This window comes from Falco rusticolus, chromosome 3 (genome assembly GCF_015220075.1).
Source record: "Falco rusticolus isolate bFalRus1 chromosome 3, bFalRus1.pri, whole genome shotgun sequence".
NCBI lineage: Eukaryota > Metazoa > Chordata > Aves > Falconiformes > Falconidae > Falco > Falco rusticolus.
In genome coordinates, this window is record NC_051189.1 from 70462714 (window position 1) to 70484881 (window position 22168).

At 40.7% G+C, this 22168-nt stretch overlaps 1 protein-coding gene across 5 annotated transcripts in view; it reads left to right on the top strand.

The window, feature by feature from the left end:
- The first annotated feature begins 8704 nt into the window (after positions 1 to 8704).
- Positions 8705 to 22168, top strand: part of STX17 (syntaxin 17) — a 37767-nt gene continuing 24303 nt past the window's right edge. Inside the window, exons 1-3 of one of the 5 annotated variants that reach the window (XM_037382275.1) lie at positions 8705 to 8709; positions 11430 to 11440; positions 17509 to 17690. In XM_037382275.1, coding sequence (XP_037238172.1) covers positions 17568 to 17690 — 123 coding nt within the window. In that variant the 5' untranslated portion in view covers positions 8705 to 8709; positions 11430 to 11440; positions 17509 to 17567. Of the gene's footprint in view, positions 8710 to 11313; positions 11441 to 11520; positions 11662 to 12132; positions 12171 to 16144; positions 16415 to 17508; positions 17691 to 22168 lie in introns of those variants that run through there. The other 4 variants (XM_037382272.1, XM_037382273.1, XM_037382276.1 and 1 more) reach the window with 4 other exon arrangements.

Consider the following 22168-nt stretch of genomic DNA (forward strand, 5'->3'; position numbering starts at 1 on the left):
TGCTCTGGGTGTGGTACCTTCCAGCTTGGGATGATGGAGATGACAATAATGCCTGCATTCATTTTTACATAACTGAAACCTGGTTTTGCTCTTTTCTTCTTTTCCTTGGTACTCCCATTGCCCCTAGCCTCTTGCTTTTGCCTGGCTGATCATGTTTTGGCTTTATAGTTCTCCCTCACCCTGCACACTCAGTTTGCCATTAAAATTCCCCCTCTAAGCTGAATGGTTGGGCTGTGTATTTAGGCTTGCAGCCTGGAAGTTTGTGGTAAAAGTTCTACACACAAGGCATGTTTGGGCAATTTCAGTATTAGGTGATAAAATTCCCCTTCTTTCTATGCACACAAGTCACACTTCCATCGACGTTTCCAACAACTGCCCAGTCTCTGCTATACTTCAGGACAGCTAAGACAGAGCTGGGTCACAGATCACAGCAATAATGCCTATGTCAGAAAAAAAAAAATTGATACAAAAAAATCAGCACACTACCTGAGAGTTTATCAGTCATCTCTGCCAGCCATGGATCTTGGACTGCATATTGTAGTTTTGCTAAATACTGTCAATACAGATGTTTGCACATTGGCAGAAAATTGATTAAATCCCACTGTTCTTTTTATGCAAACTCTGCTTCCATTTTCTCACATAAGACAGAGGTGTAACAGTAGATGGTATACAACCTCTGTTGTATTCATAATTGCAGTGCAATACATATATGCACATTATCACATTGGTTTTGCTGTTATGAGCCTTTACTGTCACTCCTCATCACTGCAAATGATTAAATGAAGTAACAGGCAGTGAAAAACTATGAAACCTTTCAGGTTGACACTACCTGTAATATATCATAGCAAATCTGCTTGTGTCCATGAATATCCAACCCATCTCCCAAGTATTACCATTCCCCCATTTTGTAAAGGTCCCAGTGTTGTCTCCTACAGAGACTTTTTTTTTTTTTTCTCTTCCTTGCTTTTTAGAGCAAGACTGGATGATTCAGTTTGTGTCTACATGCACTTAGTGACACATAACACTCTGCTTTAGCAGAAAATGTCTATCGAAGAGCTCTGGTGAGACTGGACATCAGTCTAGGGAGGACACACTACAGGAACTACAGTAACAAACTGTCATGTATAGCAAAAAAAGGAACTTAAACTCTGAAGTACAACTGTATGTCTTGTAATCATGATAAGATATTTTGCCTGACTTCCAGTATGTCAATATTAAAAAAGGCCTTTTTTTATCTTAAATGAGTTAAATACTGGTGACACTGAAATCAATGGCAAAATTCCCACTTACTTTGGTAAAATGTGAACATTATCTGAGAAATTTATATTAATAAAGTTTGGGTTTTAAACCATAAAACCTGCATTCTTCATGCCTTTTGCTAATGAAATGATATAATAAATAGATAAAAATACAAACTTTAAATAGCTTTACATTCTATTGCTTCCAACTTCTTTTTATAGCATCCAAAATCATAAAAGAATTAAAATATAAATACTTTTCTATAATCATGTAAATCTAAGGAAAATGTAACATTTGACAATAAAAATTTAACTGTTCATACAGTTTTCTTCTGAAATGTTACTATTGTAGCACAGTCTATTAATCAGTCTTTGGAAGTTGCTTCAACAGCAAATGGATAGATAGACTAAAACTGCTGAAGACTGTACCCTGTGAAGCAAAAAATACCAAGGAGCGAGTCTCAAAACCTACATCCAGTCTTATCTTTTAAAAAGTCTGATGAGGTAACAGGTACGATGCTAACTAAGAACTCAAGGCATCCCAGATACACCTGTTTTTTAATGGGACCAGAAGGTCTAAGGCAGCCTTGTGGAAGACAGCAAGAACATACCTCCCATCTTGAACTGATCATACAGAGGGAGCAAGAAGTGCCATTGCCCTGTAACTCATGGACAAATCCAGGGTATTAACTGGAAAAAAAAGAAATTATTGCCTCAGCTGTGCAACAGCTTTCTGCATTTCTTGCAAAACATGTAAACGTTTTTGTTAAAGTCAAAAGCTTAATGACTTACAGGCTACATTGGTATGGTGATCACCAGTGCTGTCTGATGGTCCTTTGCTTCAGCTAAGGATGGCAGTGAAAATATATGTTTGACAGCTCTTCTTCTTACAGTACTGGTACCATTGCTACCTATTATTATGAGTGCTTTTAGCACTGCTGCAGGCCTTCTAGGTGTGCTGGAGCGCAGTATAGACCTAGGGCATTTGGACAGTGGAAAAGGATGCAGAGCCAAATTATTATCCCCTATTACGCTCCTTCTTTGCAGAACTTGTAAAGACAACAGACTTTCACAGGAGGCACAAGTCACTTTATTGCTCCTCCCCTTGTACCTGCATGCAGCCTTTTTCCTAGAACTCAACATCAGTAGAGAGCTTCTGCTGCTGGAAATGGGTGTTGCGTGAACAGCATCAATTGGTGGGACAATTCCTTGTGCCCAGTACTTGCATTCCTATCACCTGGAAGGGAAGTCGCAGAGGGCTGCAGTGAGGGAGTTCAGGAAGGACAAACTTGTTCTCCTGAAATGTATTTTGAAGATGCTCCTGAAGTGACAGATGTATGTGTAGCGTGAGTCTTCCAGAGTAAGTGCTGCCTAAAGAGGAAACTTGTTTATAACATTTGAACATTCGAACTCTGCTGTGAGTCCATTAACCTGAACAGTAAGACTGAGGTTCAACCGGTCCCAGGAAATGTCTTTAGTCATCAGCTCTGAAACAGTCGTGAGAAACATATGGCACTTTTAAATTCCAGACAAACTTCCATCAGATACACTCAGGTGCTGCAAATCATCTTCAGGAGGGCCAAACTCTAATTTGACAACCTCCTGAGTCACATCCCCAAAAACAGTTTAACCCACACAACATTAGATTAAAAACAAACCAGTGTAAAATTTTAAAGCTCATTCTGTCTTGCTTTTTTGAACTGTTTTCCTCCCACATGTCTGCTAGACTTCCCAAACAAACATACTGAATCTGGACTCACTCCTACCTTCACTTTAGTCCTTTCTCTCCACTGTTTAGGTGTATTCTGCCCTCATCCAGGCACTGCATTAGTTCTGCCCTGCTTCTTGTCAGCCCCCACACCCAGCCACCCTCCACATCAAGTTTGTTCTGGCATTACCTTTAAATTTTCCAATACTAGAAGTGAAAGTACTGGCAGATTCCCCATTTTCTCCCCAAGGCCTGATGTTGACAGGTAAAGGGAAGGAGTGAAGGGAAGCTGATCATTTTTCACAAGAGAAATCAAGAATAACAGTGGTGATCTGTTGAGCTGTTGGATTCCTTCTCCCTCCAAAATTTTGGTGTATCACTTGGCAAAATTGTGATAAAAATCCTTATTAAGCTATAGCTCTGTTCCAAACAGCAAGACACTGGACAAGTCAGTAATAAGTATAGCAGTGGAGCAGTAGAACTCATAATAAAATAGAGGAACAACTTAAGAGACCTAAACAAATGCTTGCAAAAGAATGTTAAATAGCAGATTTTGTGCTTAGATCCATAGAAATGTTGTCTTGGTTTCTTTTGAGGCCTGAGGCTCATGAGAGCTATTTTGAATTCATCACCTCCATCCTATTCACTTCGGGACTGCTGTCCAGCTCAGAGATGACCCTCAGCATGAAGCAGTCACAGACTGAAAATGAGATCCAGTCATGTTAGTCAAATGACGCTGTCGATGTGCAAGTTTGCCAAACACAGTCACACACCAATTAAAGGTTTTTTTGCCCAGTGTTTTACCTGTCTGCAGCTGATACAGAAAAGAACCATTCATAAATGATTGAAATCCATCCTGCGGACAGTATTTGCCACCAGATTTAAAACTGCTAAAATAACTCACTCTCTGTACCACCCAAGCATTAAGTTAATACTCCTCTTAAGCTTCTCTGACACACAGAGCTTTTGCAGACAAAGAAAATAATCTACATTCATGGTGCCCACAGAACATTAAGCCAATCTACTATTTCCAAGGTAAGAAACAAAGCCATTTTAGTCACAGTTTAGGGCTTAATTTAAATTGTAATAATGATATCTTTTAAATAGCATTAAATATCTTTACTTAAAAATTGGCTTTTTTACATGTTTATGATTATTTTTTTTTTTATTACAGATGACTGTAATGGTAAGAAACTCATATTTTAATGGCTCATCTAAATACTAAACAAAGATGTAAATATTCAGTATGATGTGCAGGGAATTAGTAGCAGCATTAGCAGTAATGGGACTTACACAGCTAATTCTCCACATAGCTAGCTGAACATGTACCCCAACGTACTCATCAAGAAAATCAAACTTTCAATTACATTTTAAACTAAAATAGGCTTTAGAGGCTTTCTTTCTCTGAGACAGAACTTTAAAGTAGATTTATCTTTACAAGACTGAACTTCAGGGCTTCACAGTGTTACTGCCATACTAGAAGTAAATAGAATAAGATTCAAATATTATTTATAAAAACAATCCTTACTGTGGAATTAAGGGTCCTTGGATCACGCATATTTGTTTATGCAGCATCTCCACCCTACTGTTACAGAACTTGAGCACTTCACAGCTTTAATGTAGACACAACACTGACTACGAGGTAGTGAGAAGGTCTGCCCAACTCAGCAACAGAGCTGATACCCTTCAGCTTTGCATCTTTGATGTTAGACCATCAATTTTCTTTTTCAAGAAGTGCTGATGAGCACCTCTGCAGTAAAACCGTCTAGCAGGGAAGAAAGAAATAATTCTGAAATGTGAAACTAAGCCATTTGTCTTATGCCAACCTTCCCCCTCAGATGGGAATCTGATGGCTCAGATGTACCTATGACCTAGCAGGAAACAGAAGACAGTGAAACAGCTAATTGTGACTACCTTCTCATTTTGTGTCTTTCAGAGGAAAGGGTCTGACTTCTGCCAGAAGCAACTTAAACTTTTCAAGATAATACCAGCAAGCATCACTATAAAGATTCAGGTCATGAGGGGTTGCCTAGATACAAAGAAATTGATGGGTAGTCGAAAACGTGTAAGACAGGAAGAAACAAATCAGCACAGCACCAAAGAAGCTTCTGATTTGAGAAAGTGTATTTTATGATTTTACTAAGATAATGTTTCAGTTACATTCAAAATTGTATACAGCTTGTCACATACTAGAAATGACAGATACTTTCTAGCAATAGATGTTGAATTATACCTCAGCCATTCCTCCACTTCTGACACACCCTGACTTCTAGCAAGAATAACTTCCTTGTGAATTAAAGTATTCCTTTGTACAATTACCTTACTTATTATGTTGCCTTCAATCATTTTCAGTACAACTGTATAGCCAGTTCCTAAGCTAAGTAGCCAACCATTATGTTGGCCATTACCACTCAAAGCAAGATAAATGAATACTGTGTGCAGCTCTGGTCCCCTCATCCCAAATTGAAAAGGCCCAGAAAAAAATAAGGAGGATGATCAAAATTATGGAGTAAGTTGCCTACAAGGAGTGGTTGAGCCTGAAAAAAAAGACAACATAGAGCATAAATGAGGTCTGCGAAGAAGTGAGTAGCATGGGGAGGTTGGACAGCCATCAAGAGCCAGCCTCTTTACACAGACAGCTGCAGACCCATGAAAATCCTTGCCAAAGGACTTTGTGCCTGGAAGAGCTTTACTTACTTTCTAGGGGAGGCTGGGTGAGCATTTGAAAGAGAGATCCACTGGGGTTACTGAGGAAACAAACAGAACGGGTTCAGGCAACGCTCAAAGCAAAAAAAATGTTGAAGGCTGGGAGAACATTAAGGAGGAACTGGCACGCACGCTTGCCCGATTCTTACTCTAACCTCACCATGCACTTGTGGCTGCTGTTGGAGACAATCCAAAGCTGGGTGGCATGCAAGGCCTTTGAACCAGCGGTGCGATGAATAGGTCATTGTACAGACAGATACATTCCTGATTAACTTGATGTACTCCTTGGAGTCTGACGTGGCTTTTAAATCAGAACCAGTCTGATAAACTTTTTGTCTCCAGGCAAACAATAACCAACACATATTCCATAATCCAGGCTACAGATCTTCGTGTCTGTTCGCCCCACCTCTCAGCACAAAGAACTTTTTTGGCAGAGCTGAACAATGTCTTTCTGGTTATCCCATAAAAGGGAAGAGAGAAAGACAACTCCAGAAATCTTAGAAGTAGAGTTGTAACATCAAGTCAGTGGAAAAGCACCCCAAATTAATGTGAGTGTTGTAAATTTTAATTGTTTCTGAAATCCCCTGAAGTTTTTGTTGAATAGGTAGTTGCTTATGATCTGCACGAGTTAAGAGAAGCAGCAGAATCAAAACCATTTTAATATAAACTGATTATGAATGCAAGTTGATGATATTACACCTCTGGTCTGCAATTAAAAGAAATTCTGAATCCCTCTTTCAAGGCTGAATGGTTTTACAAAAGGAATGTTTATTGGTAACTGGATAAATGAATGTTTGTTCAGTTGATTCGACACTTTCTCTTTTTTTCCTCTCTGAATAAAGTTTGTATTTTCTTGTGTCAGGAAGTGTTGGAACCTGGACAAAGAACAAAATCCTCACCCTGCTAAACTGAATGGAAATTTTACTATTGACTTGAATGGCACTGATACAGAATTTCTAAGGCCTTGTATAAAAACAAAAAAGTAGACCAGCTTCCTTCAGTTGGTAAAACTGCCTTGTATGGAAACTTTTTTTTAGTTACAGTAACTTGCAGGGATTTAGCTTAAGGTGATGACATTATAATTCAGTCCTATAACAAGAGATGAATGTGCACAAAAGACAGTCCCACCAAAAGCTTAACTTAGTTAGCTCAAACTTCTTCTGAAGTAAAGTAAAACTGCTTAAGTGACCTTACAAACAAAACTGAGAATGCCTGATATGCTCTTGGTACAGCACATACTGAAAGCTGATCAGTAGTTCTGAGAAGGAAAAATCCTCTTCAGCTCCAGTGGGAACAAAAAGATGTTGGGTAAAACAACCATGGATCTGGATGAAATTCCAGTCATGGGCAAGTTCCCAGTTAGGGCCACAACCCCAGCAACACTTGTTTCAATGCTTTACCTCCTTTGGTTATGCCAGCGGTGGACAGCTAAGGCTCCCCAGGCAAAGTGCTGCAGGTGCACATTGCCCAGGTGCTGGCAGCACGAGCTGCCACCAGCTAGCCATGCCTGTTTCTGCGTGCTCGTGTCAGCGGGGAAATCCTACTGCGGACCACCTGTTGCAGATGGTTTCTGTACCTACCACGCTCTCTGCACAGGCTTTCCTGCACCACCATTGCAGGGGCAGATCAACAGCAGCTACTGTAAACCATCCCTGCACCAAGGTCACAGCGTGAGACTTGTGAATATGCTGGAAAAGACCCAACTAACCAGTGCAACCCGTGAAGAAGTGTTTATCTCAAAATCTGCTTTGCCCTGATTGCTTTCTCTCCTACTTTTACACCCGTATTCAGTGTTACTGCTACTGTCAATATGTTAATGTATAGTAAACCTCTGTTTTGTTGCCACTTGGGATACGTACTTTGTGCAATACTATACAAACGATCCTCAACCAAATCTGAGCTCGTTTTGCAACAAATTACACTAAAAGGGCATGGGATCAGAATTCCACCAACCGTAAAAAAACACAGCACAATTTTTGTCAACAGTAGCAAACAGTTTCCCTCCAAACCCACCCACAGTATTTTGCTTACACCAGGAAGATAGTTTCAGAAAATGCTGCCACATATTTCACAAAACACCCCTCAGTCAACAATTACTGAAAGAGTTTGATTTTTTTTTTTTGAGATGTAGGTTAGAAGGGGATCTCATTTTGAACAAACTTGTGCTCCTGAAAGACTGAGAAAGCGTGTGATGCTCACTGTAACACAGTAATGGCTGTTTTCCATGACACAATGGAAACTTTATTGTCAGTTCTTGCCAGCACACGCCTTTTGAGAGTGAAATCAGTGTATCTGTAACAATAATGCACTGAAAAAGGCAACAGAATTTTGAAATGTTCTACTGGAAAAAGATATATCTTTGGGAACATAATGTAAGTATGTGGAAAGTTCTGTGTTTATCGAGCAACACTCACTGAAATACCATCCCCGGCATGAGTTACGTGAGAGTCTGTGTATACGGAAAGATTGCTGGGAATAGAGCTGAGCATGTGAAATGAATTGCACATCTGGATCCTGGTCCTGAATTCATGTATCTGAAAACTACGAATGATCTCATGTGGAAAAAAAACCTGTTGCAAGCTTTTGCTTAGTCAGATGTACAACAGTTCTCTGTCTTTCTAGAACTCTCCACGATTTTCTTGTGTATTATTTACTGGTGATACAGAACAGTTTCTCTGATAACTGTATAGGAATACACAAGGTCATCAGATCTATAAGAGACCACTCAAAACTGATCACAGGCATGCAATACAAGTCTGAGACTGTCTGTAATTCAGGAAGTCCAACTCCATCTACATACTAATTTTTTTTCCTGAATTATCTTTTGCCATCAGAGGTAGTATTTTCCCAGACCTGAAGGTGGAACTCTTGTTCCTTTGATAATCTTTACATGAATGACGTAGTGTTTTGCATAGTCATTTTTCCCTTGAGGAAATTTGGACTTCTCTGAAGTCACTGCTGGATTGTCTGGGAGATCACATTAGCAATGGCAGCAGAACTGGACAGTCAGGCATGAATGTCATGTTCATAATTAAATGTGACAGGAGCTCTTCAGATGTTGCCTGTTAGAACTCACAAAAAAAAAAAAAAATCTTTCTTTTGGAGAATATCCTTGGGATCCTACTCCTTCTTTTGCTGCTACATAAGTAGACTTCTTGGTCATCTTCTGCAGTCATTAAGTTTATGGAAAGGAAAACCTGAGTTTAATCTTGCAGTTGTAAAACCACCATATCAGGCCACACAGAACCTCTACCAATGTATTCTGCATGAAAATTGCAGCTGTGTATGCCCGAGCTACACTACATCTTTGAAAAAACTCTCAATTTTTTTACCAACAATTTTGTATTGGTTCAAAAGGTTCACAATTTAATCCTATTGCAAATTAAGATTTGCCATATTTTTAGTTTAATTTTTTTTCTTAGTTTTGCTTTCAGAATTTTGTCATTTTCTGAAAGCCAACACTGCTTCTACTCCTCAAACATTCCTAACCCAGACAAGTACAGCTTATGACAAAGATACCTCTTCACCTGCACTGGATTATGCTTTAAAAATATCTCATATTAATGCACATTCCCCACACGTTTTGTAACTTTCTTTTGGACTCTTTCCAATATTTAACATCTCTTTGAAGTGTAAATGCCCAGACTGAATGCATTATTTTGATAATGGCCTCATGAGTTCTGTAAACAGGGGTAATAGCCATTCCAGTTGTATTTGATGTTCTGGGTTTGCTTCATAGTATTAGTTAGCAAAAGCTTTTTTCTGGGAGCTCATATTCAACTGCTTATGTACTATAACGTCCAGGTCCTCTTCAGCATTGTCTCATGCCAGTCATTCTGCCTCAGGTTCCAGGTGTGGCTTTGGGGCTTTGCCTTAAATCTTACCTCTAATTTGACTGTCTTCAGGGGAGTATTTTTACAAGTGAGACAATCTTACAAAGCAATTCAAAGGAGTTTATCTAAGTGACCTGCCCTTACCTTTATTTACAACAGCAAAGTAGTGATTTAGTATTTCTGTCTAGGTAATTTCTAATAGTACCAGCCCAAGAATAACACCACCCAAAAAGACAACCTTCTGACAAATCCTAACTTACTTCTCTTGAGAACTGTCAGCTGAATCGCTTCTTATGAACGGTGCAGAATTTGCATTCCATGCCTCATGTATGAGAACAGCACACTGTTCTACCCCAGATGGAAACTATTACATCAACATTATTACCTTTCTCAACCAAACTTAACTTCAAATGCATTTAATCAAATCTTTTTCATAAGTGTGTTGACTGGCGTTTAATTATTACCATTTAATGACTGTATCCCATGTCAGCACTTCCATGATTCTGCCCCATATCCATGTCAAACTGGCTATGCTAGGCTGTGTCATCCTTTTTACCAGTTTTTAAGCATATGTTCAGTGTAAGCTTTTTTGTAGTACACTGGCATTCCCCAGTACTCCACTGTCATTCCAGCAGCTGTACTGTGAGCAACAGAACTAATAAAGACACTGGATCCAGTGGATTTGGATCCTTTAGCTCCATAATAAACTTAATTACAATAACTAGAATTTATTCTCCATTTGCCTTATGAAAAACCCATCTAGCCGTCTGGAACTATGTATATGCAAAGTGTACGGCTAATGTATTGGTTGTCTGGCTGATTGCTGCTAACAAGAATGTGTAAGAGCTGAGTTTTTTGCTTGCTCTTCCTTTGCTGAGGAAACAAATTTAGGCTTATTTCAGTGACATACCAACTTCCACAAAACTTACAGGACTGTAATGACTTTCTCTAAATTAGATTGGAACTGGTCAAAAGTGCACAGAACGACAGACAGATGAACAGATAATGTAAATCTTGCTCGGAACATCAAAATCAAATTTGCCTTTGGTAATTTGGAGATCTGAAGTCCGTTCTATTAACGCTGTTGAGTTCACTGTAAAAATGTTTTATTTTAATAGTGGTGTAATATAGTTGCTCTACAGATATTGCCAGGTATCCAGACAGTTTTTCACTTCTATTTAGAGGTGATAAAGTGCTCAGGAGTGATACCAGGCTACCCTTGGGTACCGGTCGTACAGCAGCCAGCGTGCCCGCCGGGAGTGAGTGCTCTGCCAGCCACAGGCTCCGTGGGGTAGGACCCAATGACCGGTGTCAGACACAAACAGGTCACAGTGGTTTTCAAAATACAGGTCAGAAATATCGTATAGATACTTATTTTCTGAACACTGTTAGAAACAGCGAAGGTTAGTGAAAGGTGAAAGGAGACTCACTGGCATGGCCTGGTTGACATTTGTCCCCCACATATTGATGCCAAGGGTCCCACTTGGCAGTTTGGTATTGCCTAAATTACCTGTCAAGACACACAAAAATGTTGGTAGTGGGGAATTTAAGAAAAGTTCTTAAAATTATCCCGGCAACCTCTGGCTCTTTTTTAGAACAAGAAATTTAACTTTTCCCTCCCGATGAGCCCTTATCCCAAGAGGCTCAGTGCTCCCTCCCTGGCCGGGGCAGCTTCTCCTCCGTCCCCCTGCGCACCGGCCCCTTCCCGCACCCGGGGCCACGAAGGGCAGTCACCGGGCGGGTGGTGGCACCGGGGGGGGTGATGGCACCGGGCGGGTGGTGGCACCGGGCGGGTGATGGCCCCGGGCGGGTGGTGGCACCGGCGGGTGATGGCCCCGGGCGGCGGGCGGGGGCTGGGCCGCCTCCCGCCGAGGGGAGCCCTGCACGCCGGCTCCCGCCCAGCGTCCCGGGCCGCCGCTGGCCGCGGGCCCCGTCTCGGCACAGCCGCCACCACGGTGAGGGGCCGCGGGCGGGGCGGTGGGAGCTGCGGGGCGCGGCGGGAGGGGGCGGCGGCTGCCTCGGCGGCGCGCCGGCAGGGCGGGCAGCGGGGCCGGGGTGGCTGCCGGGCGGCCGCCGGCCGTGGCCCGGCTCCTTTCGCTTTCGCTTCCCGCGCCGGGGAGGCCAGAGGAAGGCTCCGGCGGGCCCAGGGCTCGGTTCCCGCGGACGCGGCTGGTCGGTAGGTGCCCGTAGCGCGGCCCGCGGCGGGGAGCGGAGCGCCGGCTTCCCCCCGGCCCCGATCCCCGGCCCCTGCCCCTCAACCGGGGCTGCGGCGGGCACCGCGGCCGCCGCCCGCTCACTTGGGCCTTGCGGGCCGCTGCCGCAGGCCGGGCCCTGCTGCCGCGGGCGGGCCCGCGCCCCTCGGCCGCCCCCCTGCCGTGCCCGGGGCCGGGCTGGCCGGGCGCGGGGGCTCGCCCGGCTGAGGGCCGTTCCCCTCCACACCAGGCCGGGCGCCCCAGAGCGGCTGGGGGCGGCCGAGCCGTGCGGGTGCCCGCGGAGCGGCTGGGGGCGGCGAGGCTCTGCCGGGGCGGAGGTGGGGCCGCGGGCAGGCGCAGGCTGCCGTGCCGGCGGGGAGCTGGGCCCCACCGGGGCTTGCCACACCAGCTGTGCTTATTACTGTTTTTTTTAAAGAGTAGAACCACAGTGTGACGGATTGTTTAGCCCGGCGTTCCCCGAGCTTTTAAAAGCGTAAGTAAGGAAAAAGAAACTAGCATAGTTCGCTTGAAGCCTTGATGTAAGACTTAAAACCTTACTTTATTCTTATGCTTCTGCTCTCTGCATGCACCCCTTGCTTTTCAGGGGTGAAGTACAAACTGTTGGTTGCTGGGCTGAGACCAGAGGCATGGTTCAATAATACAGAAAAACCAGTGTTGGGGTGCTGATGGCAGGTGGAACTGCGTTGCAGCTGCCTATTGCAGGTGTCAGTCTACTATGGACTCGCTCTACCGGTTCAGCATTGGTCAAGAAATGTTGATGTGTTAGTCATCAGGTATTTTCTGCCATTCTGCAGCTGGCGTAAACATGTAAAACCAATACAAAATGCCTGTCATCTGCTCTGATTTCTCAAAATGCAGTCATGTGCCTTTGCCTTGCCTGGGTCAAGTTTGCCTTGCCGCGTGATCCCCAAGCGCACAGAGCTGCTAGGAGCCACAGCCGGTTACCCACAGCTGCTAATTCTGCTTGTTCTGTGGGAGATCCCCCACACACGGCTCTTGATCCCACTCAGTAGTTTCATGACACATTGTGAACACGCTGGGGCTGGCAGTGCTGTATCTCAGCCTAACAAAGCTGTTTTCCTTTGGTTCCTTTTATAGCCGAAAGAGAAAGATGTAATTCAGACCCAAAGTGCAGTTTGTCTGTAGTCTGCCACAGGAGCGTGTTCCTCACTAATGACAAACCACAGCCAACTCAGCAATAGCAAATACTCTGTTGCTGCAATTTTGGGGCCAGCACTACTCTTTAAGAAGTGTTTCGGGTCACCTTAGTGAGAAAGCTGCTGTAAGTCTCTGTATTCTAGCATCCAGATTCTAATTTATTTTATTTGCAATGAGAAAAAGAAAAAGCTTTTTTGGCTTACAGCCCTTAAAAACAAGGCTTCTATGCTGGAAGTACTTTTTTTAGTGGCAGTGGTTGCCTAAAACGTATGTGAATTAAAATTAATTATGCAGGTTAGATTGCATTTCCCTGGGCAAGCAGAACTCTTCACATTTATTCTGCATTTGTCCTGCCGTATTTGAGTGGAGAACACCAGGCAGTTTAACGAAAGTTCATGAGCTTTGTTTTAACAGCATTTACTGAAATTTTTGACAAGAAGGAATACTTCTGACTGCAACTATGTGACTTTGTTCTTTCTATGCACTGCCACACAGTAAGTGGAGATTTTGTGTTAGTGTCAGAATTAAATTCACAGTTTTACTCTTTGGAATTGGATACCTTAAGATTCTTTTACCCCTTAGAATTATATGCTGAATACGAGTCTGAGAGTGCTGTTGCGGTGAAGGACAACCACATTGTGGGCTGTGTTAGTAAACGCAGCTGAGGGACAGCTGGTCAAGGGAGTGACTCTTCCCCTGTGAGACTGTCAAGGTGGTTAGGGGACTGGAGCACTTGATATTCAAGGAGAAAGAGAGAGGTGTATTTGTTCAGCCTTAAGAGGAGGTGAAGGAATGAGAGATCTTACTGCTATAGGTGGGAATCTGTAGAGTCAGGCTCCTCTTGGAGGTGTATGACGGTAGGATGAGAGTAATGGATGTAAGCTGGTTTAGCTACAAGGAAGGTTTTTCCTTGTTTTGTTCGCTTTTAACCTGGAGAATGGCCAAGCACTGAAGGGAGGGGGTCTAGTGAGTGTGTGGAGCGTCCATTCATGGAGGTGTTAGAGCTTGACTGGACAAAGGCCTGTGCAACCACATCTAAATCGGCTTGTACTGGATGGAGTATGAAAATCCCTCCCCACCTATGTGGTACTGCTATTCTGCGATTACTCAAAAAACCCAGGCGTTATAGCATTAGAAATTTGTTAAAGTCATGCTTAGGGAAATACAAACCCCATAAAGTATGCAGGAAACATTAGATTTTCTTGAAATTGCATCTGGAATGAACATATGGTCATCACAAAAACTTGTAATGTAAATGTAATTTACCATATTGTGTGAACTTAAAAAAAGGAAGACCTTGCATATTTTCTTACTGGTAATTTATGGCTTGGATTTTGTGTTACAAAAGCTAGTATACTGTTGGAAAACATTAAGCAGGAGACCTGATGACAATGTAAGTTTTTATATTTCTTTCTTAGTTTCTCACACTTACTGTGCAGTGAATTTTAGGCAGCAGTGCTTTAAAGGGGCTCATAGACATTTTCGTGAAAGCTAATTTACTGTCTGGGAATTTTTAAGGAGAAGAAAGTGACTGTTCAGAGCCATGCATGCAGCCAAATCTTTGAATTTAAAACTGTTCCTTATTCTGATTACCTACTCAAGACACACGGCTGTTGGTTACATTACCTCCGCTTTCACAGTGGTCCAGTTTGTAAGTAATCTAAACTGTCAGTTTTGGCTTTTAGCAATCTCTAGGTGTCATTAAAGGTTAAGGACAAAATTATGATGGATTTAGTTTAGTCTCTGCTGTATTTGTTCTAAGAATGCGCTGTGGGTTTCTGTGATTTCACGTTGTGTGGTAAGTTTGAAGAATTTGTGTCATTGCTTCTTCAGGGTGGTTCAGTATTAAAGAAGAGCATGACATAGCTACTAAATATCTTTAAGGAACCAAATTTTAATTCTAGCTCAAACTCATGGATTAATGTATAAGATGTTAGGGAACTGAATGTATGTTTGAAGAGGAGGCACTGCAGTTTGGAGTATGGTGCTTTTTGTATTTTGCTCATTGCAAAAAAATCAGATCTAGGCTTAAAATGGAGTTCAATTGTGAGATATGAGGGGCTTTTTCAAAAGTGTTAAGGACTGTAGTTACCAAATGTAGTAGAAAAACCGGTGTATTTTTTAACATCTTGCATTTAAGCTACTGTTTTTAGAATGGTGGAAAGAGTAAGTCAGCACAGAATAATTAAAGTTCTTTTTACATCCCCCCAAATCTAAGGCTACCCACTGCATGTTTATTTGAAGATTTGGACAAAGAACTATTAATATTAAATGCCTTGGGCTAGAAGAGGATTTGTAAGACTGATAGTATGTCTCTGTAATTTGAAGTAGGGATGATTTAGCAATGATGCAAAGTAGCGATGACAGCAAAGTCAGTATTTCCTTCAGAGGTTTTGAAAAAGGAAAAGGTGTATCTGTAAAGCCTTAAAGACTGACTTTCTGTAAATTGGTCTTCTCTCAGTAAATACTGTTTTCCACAGTTTTCAGTTTCTTTGTTGGGTGGGATGGGCAAAGGAGAAGTCTTCTGTTAGCATTGCTTTCTTTAGAAAAACACAACATTGTTTTATTTGCAGCTGTGTTGGAAAAGGTTGTTACCGAAATCTCGGAATGAAGAACTTATCGACACCAATGTGATGTAGATAAGCAGACACTTCTTTATTGACAGCCGGGTGCGTGAGTGAGTCCTCTCACGATCAATGCACGCCAGGTCTCAAAATCAGACACCATATATAGAACTTATTCATACATATTCATTAAATATTCATGCACAATCATAATATTTCCCGTAAATCATTAACATATTCTCCTCCCATATCCGATTCTGCGCAGTAGAGCTTAGAAAGGTCCAGAAATGGGTCTGGGGTACGATTTGGGTAGGTGGTGTCGGTGGTCGCGATCTCCCCCTGCCGGAATTACCTTTTACTAAAGTTCACGGTTTCTTGGCAGGTAACTACAAGTTGTTCCAGTCGACTCTCCCCAGTTCCCATTAATCCTATATTCTGACATTTCAATACACTTTCTACATACGGAAGACTAGTTAACTACAAAAAAACCCTTTCAAACCCTAAATTTATTACCTAAGTTTTAAACACTGATTCTAGCCCATTCTTCTGGCCTTGGTACGGGACTGTACAAAGGATTTCATAACAGCTTTTACTGTGCAAATATATTTCTTATCCCTCTATATTTCTATTAAAAATTATTTTATAAAATCAAATAAAGTCAATCAATCTTAACTTATTAGCAAATCTGTAACAAGGTGAGTAATCTGGGATTGTTTTCCTCTAGAAACGCAGCTTCCCTTTGCCAAAAGTACTTCCAGCTTTCTCACTGGCCTGATGAAAGATGCTTACCACTTGGCTCCTGTGAAGTTGAGGGAGATTTGTACATACCCTCCCTGCAGCCTACAAGTGAGGGCAGTGACGGAACTTTGAGCAGTTCAGTTGAAGACCCAGTGCTGTCAACTGGTGTCTGCCTTCAAGTTCTTTCTGCCTGCAGCAATCACAGGTCTCAGAAAAACCTCAACACACTCCTTCTGCACTTTCACACTGGTTAGATGTAAGAAAAATAATGTTTGATTTCACCGTTAATAATATGTTTGGCTGTGTGAAAAACAGGAAAATCTTTTAACCTCTTACATTCTGCTGTGCCTCATCTGTACCAGGAGGATTATTCTAGTTTAATTATTTAAAATTAGTTTGGTTACTGGAAGAGGAAAATTGGGGAAGGCTTCTGATGCAATTATTGTCGTAGTACAGGTACTTTCATTATAAGCAAGATAGCGTGTTGTCTTGTTACTGACATTTGTGACAAAACTTTTTCATAGCTGTCTGCAGCTTCAACTTCTTGTTTTTGTTAAAAAAGGAGTATACAGAAAGAAAATCTCACTTAAATAACCTCTGTTTATACAGTATTAAAACTGAAATTGTCTCACAACGATTTTTTCTTTCCCCTTGTGCATACTCAGCGTTATATTACTCATATACTCTGTAAATAAATGCTATTGTATGCAGTTCTACATATCTTTCTTTTAGAGAAGTGAAACTCCAAAGTTATGTTTTATGCACATGCAGGGAATGGAATTCAGGCTGCTGATGTACTACTGGTCCTGCAGATAATTTCAGCAACTGTTTAACCCCGTTGTTGGTGATGCCTTAGTCATTTTCAGTAGGGGACAAATGCAATTTGGAGTGCAAATCTTCGTTCAGGAGCTCTTACTCTTTCTAGGAAATGGACTTCCAAAATTGATTTTATTTTGGTGTTTTTCCGGACATGTTTTACAACTTTTAAGATGATTCAGAATGTAAATTGGCAAAAATTGAATGCTGATCAAGCAAGACATCTAACTGGAAGGTTTTTTCAAAGGCTTTCATCATTATATTGCAAAGCATGTTTGCATCTGCCTTAATTATTAGTTGGGGTTTTTTTGTTAGTGTTAAATTATATCTATGAAAAATGATCCCCAAAGCCTGAAAATAAATGGAGACAATAAATTTAAATGCAAATACGGTATCCATATTTTGAGTAGTTAATGCTGGTCCACTGTGATTTTGAAATAGATGTGGTTATTGGAAAGACTGATTTACCTTATTTTGCTTTAAGTGATTCTAGATGACTACATTTTTGTAAGTTTGTAATTCTTTGGTTTTTAGGGGTTTCTACCTTGGTGAAGGTATACTGGACAAGTGTTGACTTGAAAGCTGCTTTTAGGATGTCTGAAGATGACGAAAAAGTTAGACTCCGTCGAATTGAACCTGCCATTCAGAAATTCATCAAAGTGGCCATTCCAACAGATCTGGAAAGGTTAAGAAAACACCAAATAAATATTGAGAAGGTTAGTGTTCACTTTTTGCTAATGTAGTTCTCTTTACAGTATAGAAGCAGTCACACTGCAAGTTTACATAGAGATTAAAATGAAAGGTTGATTATGAAATGCTTTAATTCAAATTTGGCTAAAAGTGAAAATGTTGTGTTGTCTGACAATTCGGTGTATACAAAGGCCTTTACATTTGTAGTAACTGGTCAATCTACAGAGTGAGAAACATTACTGTTTTGTGTTAAAAAGTTACTGTAAGGAAAGCAGCCTAATATTCTTTATTTTTAAGTCACAGTGGTTTGCTGCCAACTGTTCTGAGTAACTTACTGTTTATGTGTATCTTTTTCTTTATATATTTTAAACTGAGTTGAGAGAAATAGAGAGATTGAATTAAGGAAACAGAAGAAGAATGGTATCAGGATTGTAGCATGTTTATAATGCTTCTTGTTGACATTAGCTCACAGTTGATAGTGAAACTGAATGTGCTTCCAAGAAGTTGAATTCTTTCATACACTGTGGCAGTGCCTGCACCGCTACAATAAACGTGCCCAGGACAGTTGTCTGGCATGAAACTGGCTATGTCCATATTATTAAATCCTCATGTTGTGCAAAACAGGGTGGCTGCATGCACACTGCTAATGGGGAGTAGCCTCTCTTCTGTGTTTATAACTCCTTAGCTGTTCCCGGGAGCTCTTTATGCGAGAGTGGTGTTTGGTGTGGCCAAGGATGGTTCTAACAATTTAACAGCACGGATAACCAGGTTTCAGACCTGAAACATTCTCAATCTGTGTTTATTAGTACCAATATAGCATGTGGAAACAGAGAAATTGGTTTATTGAGGAAGGTGGTAAGAGATTTACTAAAACAGGTGACACCAATAAAAAAAGGAAGTGACTCAAACACACACAGTCATAATATCAACATTGCAATGGAAGTTTTGAAATGACCATACAAGACATTTGTTTGGAAAAGACTATACTTACCACCACAGAGAATTCAGTGACGGTGTCTGTAGTTCTGCACATTTCTGAAAAAGTGTACATCATATTAATTTGACTAGGCTTATTCATGGTGCATAAAACCAAGTGTATATGTAAATCTGGACATTTTTTAATGCCTTGGGAAGGAATGAAGCAATTGGGAAAAAATAGGTGAACATGATTTTGATTTCCTGAAAGGTATGATCTGAAGGGTATGTATAATGTATTGTTGAAACTGTTTTGCATTTTGCTGTTGTCATTTGTTCACAACTTTTACCATAACTTTACTGTCACTTTACCAAGTGGGTAACCTTTTGGGTGAAATTTTCCATGCCTGGTTTCTGCCACAAATAGTTTGGTGGTGGGGTAGAAGGGAAAATAAGTCCGTGTATTTGTTTCTGAGAACATAGTCAAGAAATATGTTGTTAAAGTGATAGTAATTTCTTTTAATAACAAATAATTAGTTTAAATGGTAGTAAGTGATTGATAGTGTGGTGATAATTTTTTTCCAAAGTAGTGATGTGTTGAAACACTTAGATATTTTTGTGGGGTGGTCTTTGTTCAGACTGTACATTTTGCTGTGCCTCTAAAATCTGCTGGTTTTTGGCCAAGATGTACAATTCTGAAAAAAAAGTGGTTTGCAGGTATTTAGTAGATACTGGTAGAACTTCACCACCTGAAGTTTACTAAAGATTACCCAATGCTAAAGGCATGCTCCTGTGCTTAGAAATTAGCAGAACTCATTCCTGGAGTTGCTAATTTGATTGGTCCTGAATCTGAGAATGAAAACAGAGATGATTTTCTGTGTTGCCTTTGTCTCATCTTCTTACTTTCCCTTACTTGTGTGCAAAAGGATACTTCCTGGCTCATGTAAATAAAGGATAAAGAATTGGGTGGGGGGAACTTCTGAAGAAGTACCTGAGATGGCAGGTGAAAGTGCAGAAATGGTGGCTGACCACGGAACAAGAGAAAAACTGTGATTGAGGGAGACCTGGGGCTGCTGGGACTAATGGTGGGAGGTAATCATTTGACTTTTTCCTGATAAAGGTGTAATAAGGATGCAGAAAGGATATGAACTGCAATATTCACAAACTGAAAAGTGTATTGGTATAATATTTGCCAGAAGCAATACCTTCTGAATGAGATGACCTATTTTTTTCAGTTACAGCATGTTGTTTACTCTGTGTTATTCCGTATTTGTATAATTAATTTCTTTACCTAGATGCCAGCTGATTCAGCAGGTTTTTTGCCTTGGAGTCAGCCAGTTTGGAGCAGCCCTGTCTGTAGTGGCTAGGAGTGGCTTTCTCTTCTCCAGCTTCTCCCACAAAGAATTGAGTTACTTTGCACTGCAGCCAGAGTACAGAGGAGTCAGTGTTAGCTTGCTTTTGAGTGAGATGATGGGGGAACAAGGAGCCTCAACTGTTAACTTGCCCTGGACAGATGTACACTGTACATGCATGGCCCGTACCTAGCAGTGACCATAGAGCTAGCTAAAGGCAACTAGTGAAGGATTTGGAGGTGCTTGAGGAAAGTAACATAATAACAGCTTTTCCATGCAAGTTGTTCCATTGAAACAGAGACAGTCTTGGTAGCCAGGTTGTTCCCTTCTTTCTCTAACCAGAAGTTGCACTACTGCTTGTGGAAGCAACATGCATTTGTCATAATACAGCAAGAGGGATTTCTTGGTTGCAGAGAGGTAGAGTTTTGGGTCTGTAGCTGGCTTATGTTAACATTACGTTAAAAATTCTATCCTTGGGGCAGCACTCCAGTTAATACCAACGGCATCAATGAGTGTGGAGCAGCGAGGCATACCTTTCTTCAGAGTCTTGAGGAAGGCATCCAGGAACAAAGGGATGTAGTCAATAAATACCCACAAAAGGGTAGCATAAAAGCTACAGTTTTGCCTGAAAGGAAAACCACAGGTGGTCACTGGAAAAAGGTAGCCTGTTGATGGGAGCGGGGAGCTGACCTGCCACTACAGAATGGAAAATGATTAGCAGGGCACACTAGCAGTACACAAATGGTTTTGGTACACTTTGAAAATAAAGATAAGCTTTTGATATGTGTAAGGCAGTAATAGCAAGAGACAATGGAAGGGATGGACATAACTTATGCTACTTGCTTTTTATTTATTTATTTTTTGTAAGACGACTACTTTACACAGCTAAATAGATTCTTTGCTAAGTATTGTTCATATCCGTAAAAGCTCCCTCAGTTAGGGTATATACATACCCTATCAAGAAGCTTCAGGACACTGGGTGCTGCAGTGAGGAACAGGGACATGATCAGTGATGTGTAGTACTTAACAGTGTGAGAGATGATCTTGGGAATTGCTGTGTTTTGCAGAACCTGGTTATTGAGGAGCTATGGGCAGTTACTGGTTGATCCTGCTGAAAATATTTTATTTTATCTATTTAGAGAAAGAATAATTACACTGTATCTAGCCAGTTAATGTTACCATGGTTCAGGGAAGGGGTGAAATACGTTCCACTCAATTCACCCATGTCTTTACTGGTCCAGCAACTCATCTGCTTGAGGCATTCCTGTTTTGCAGACAGAAGGGAGATTGTTGCAAAAACAGTTTTCTGTGTCTGGAAGAAAATGCAGAAAATATTAGCATTTGGGATAAAATGGGTCGTTAGTTTAGTTCTGATCTAGCACTTTGTTCAAAGCATGGTTGGAGACTCATGCTTAGCCAGAGTTTAATTATAGGTAATGGCATTCAATGACCACACTAAAATGCCAAGATGCTTGATTGAGTAGTTGAATTTTATATTTTAACTGTTAAAAATCTGATGCAATCTAGAAGTATCTGGTTTGGACAGTCCTTGAGATTTTCAGGTTGTAGGTAGTATCATTGTGAATGATCTTTTCAGTCAACATACAAAAATTGTATACCAGAAAAATCCTTAAATAATTGTAAACATAATTGTTAACAGCACTTACTCTAGAACAACACTTTTATGAAAGCAAGAAGTGGTAGCAATGTTTAGTATAGGTTTGTCTTTCTGATTTCAGAATACAGTTAAAAATTTCTGTGTCCTCAGACAGTATAAAACCTGGCAGATTTGATATTTGAGTTAGTAATTAATCGAATTATTAGAAACAAGTAACTATGGATAAATTATTTAAATAATCAATTGGTAACTATGCCAGAAGGTATTTAGCAGTACTGAAAACTTCAGAACTTCTTTGTTATTATAAAAAATATGACACAAACATTTATGAGAAGTAATACATCTGAGTATAATAATAGTTCATAAATGCCAGATTCTTTAAAAAGTCCACACTCAGTGTAATGTTCTTTAAATTTGAAAGTTTATCTTTTTTAAAAAATACTTTTCTGACTGTAAGAACTATAAATACTCCAAAATCTACTCTATTGATAGATTTATGAGAAGGTGAGAATAAAAATTTTCGGAATTTAAAATCTGTCACTAGATAGTTTTAGATTATCAGAACACTAGCAACTAGTTTGGTTGAATTACTTCCATGATAGTTTGCATTTTGTATCTT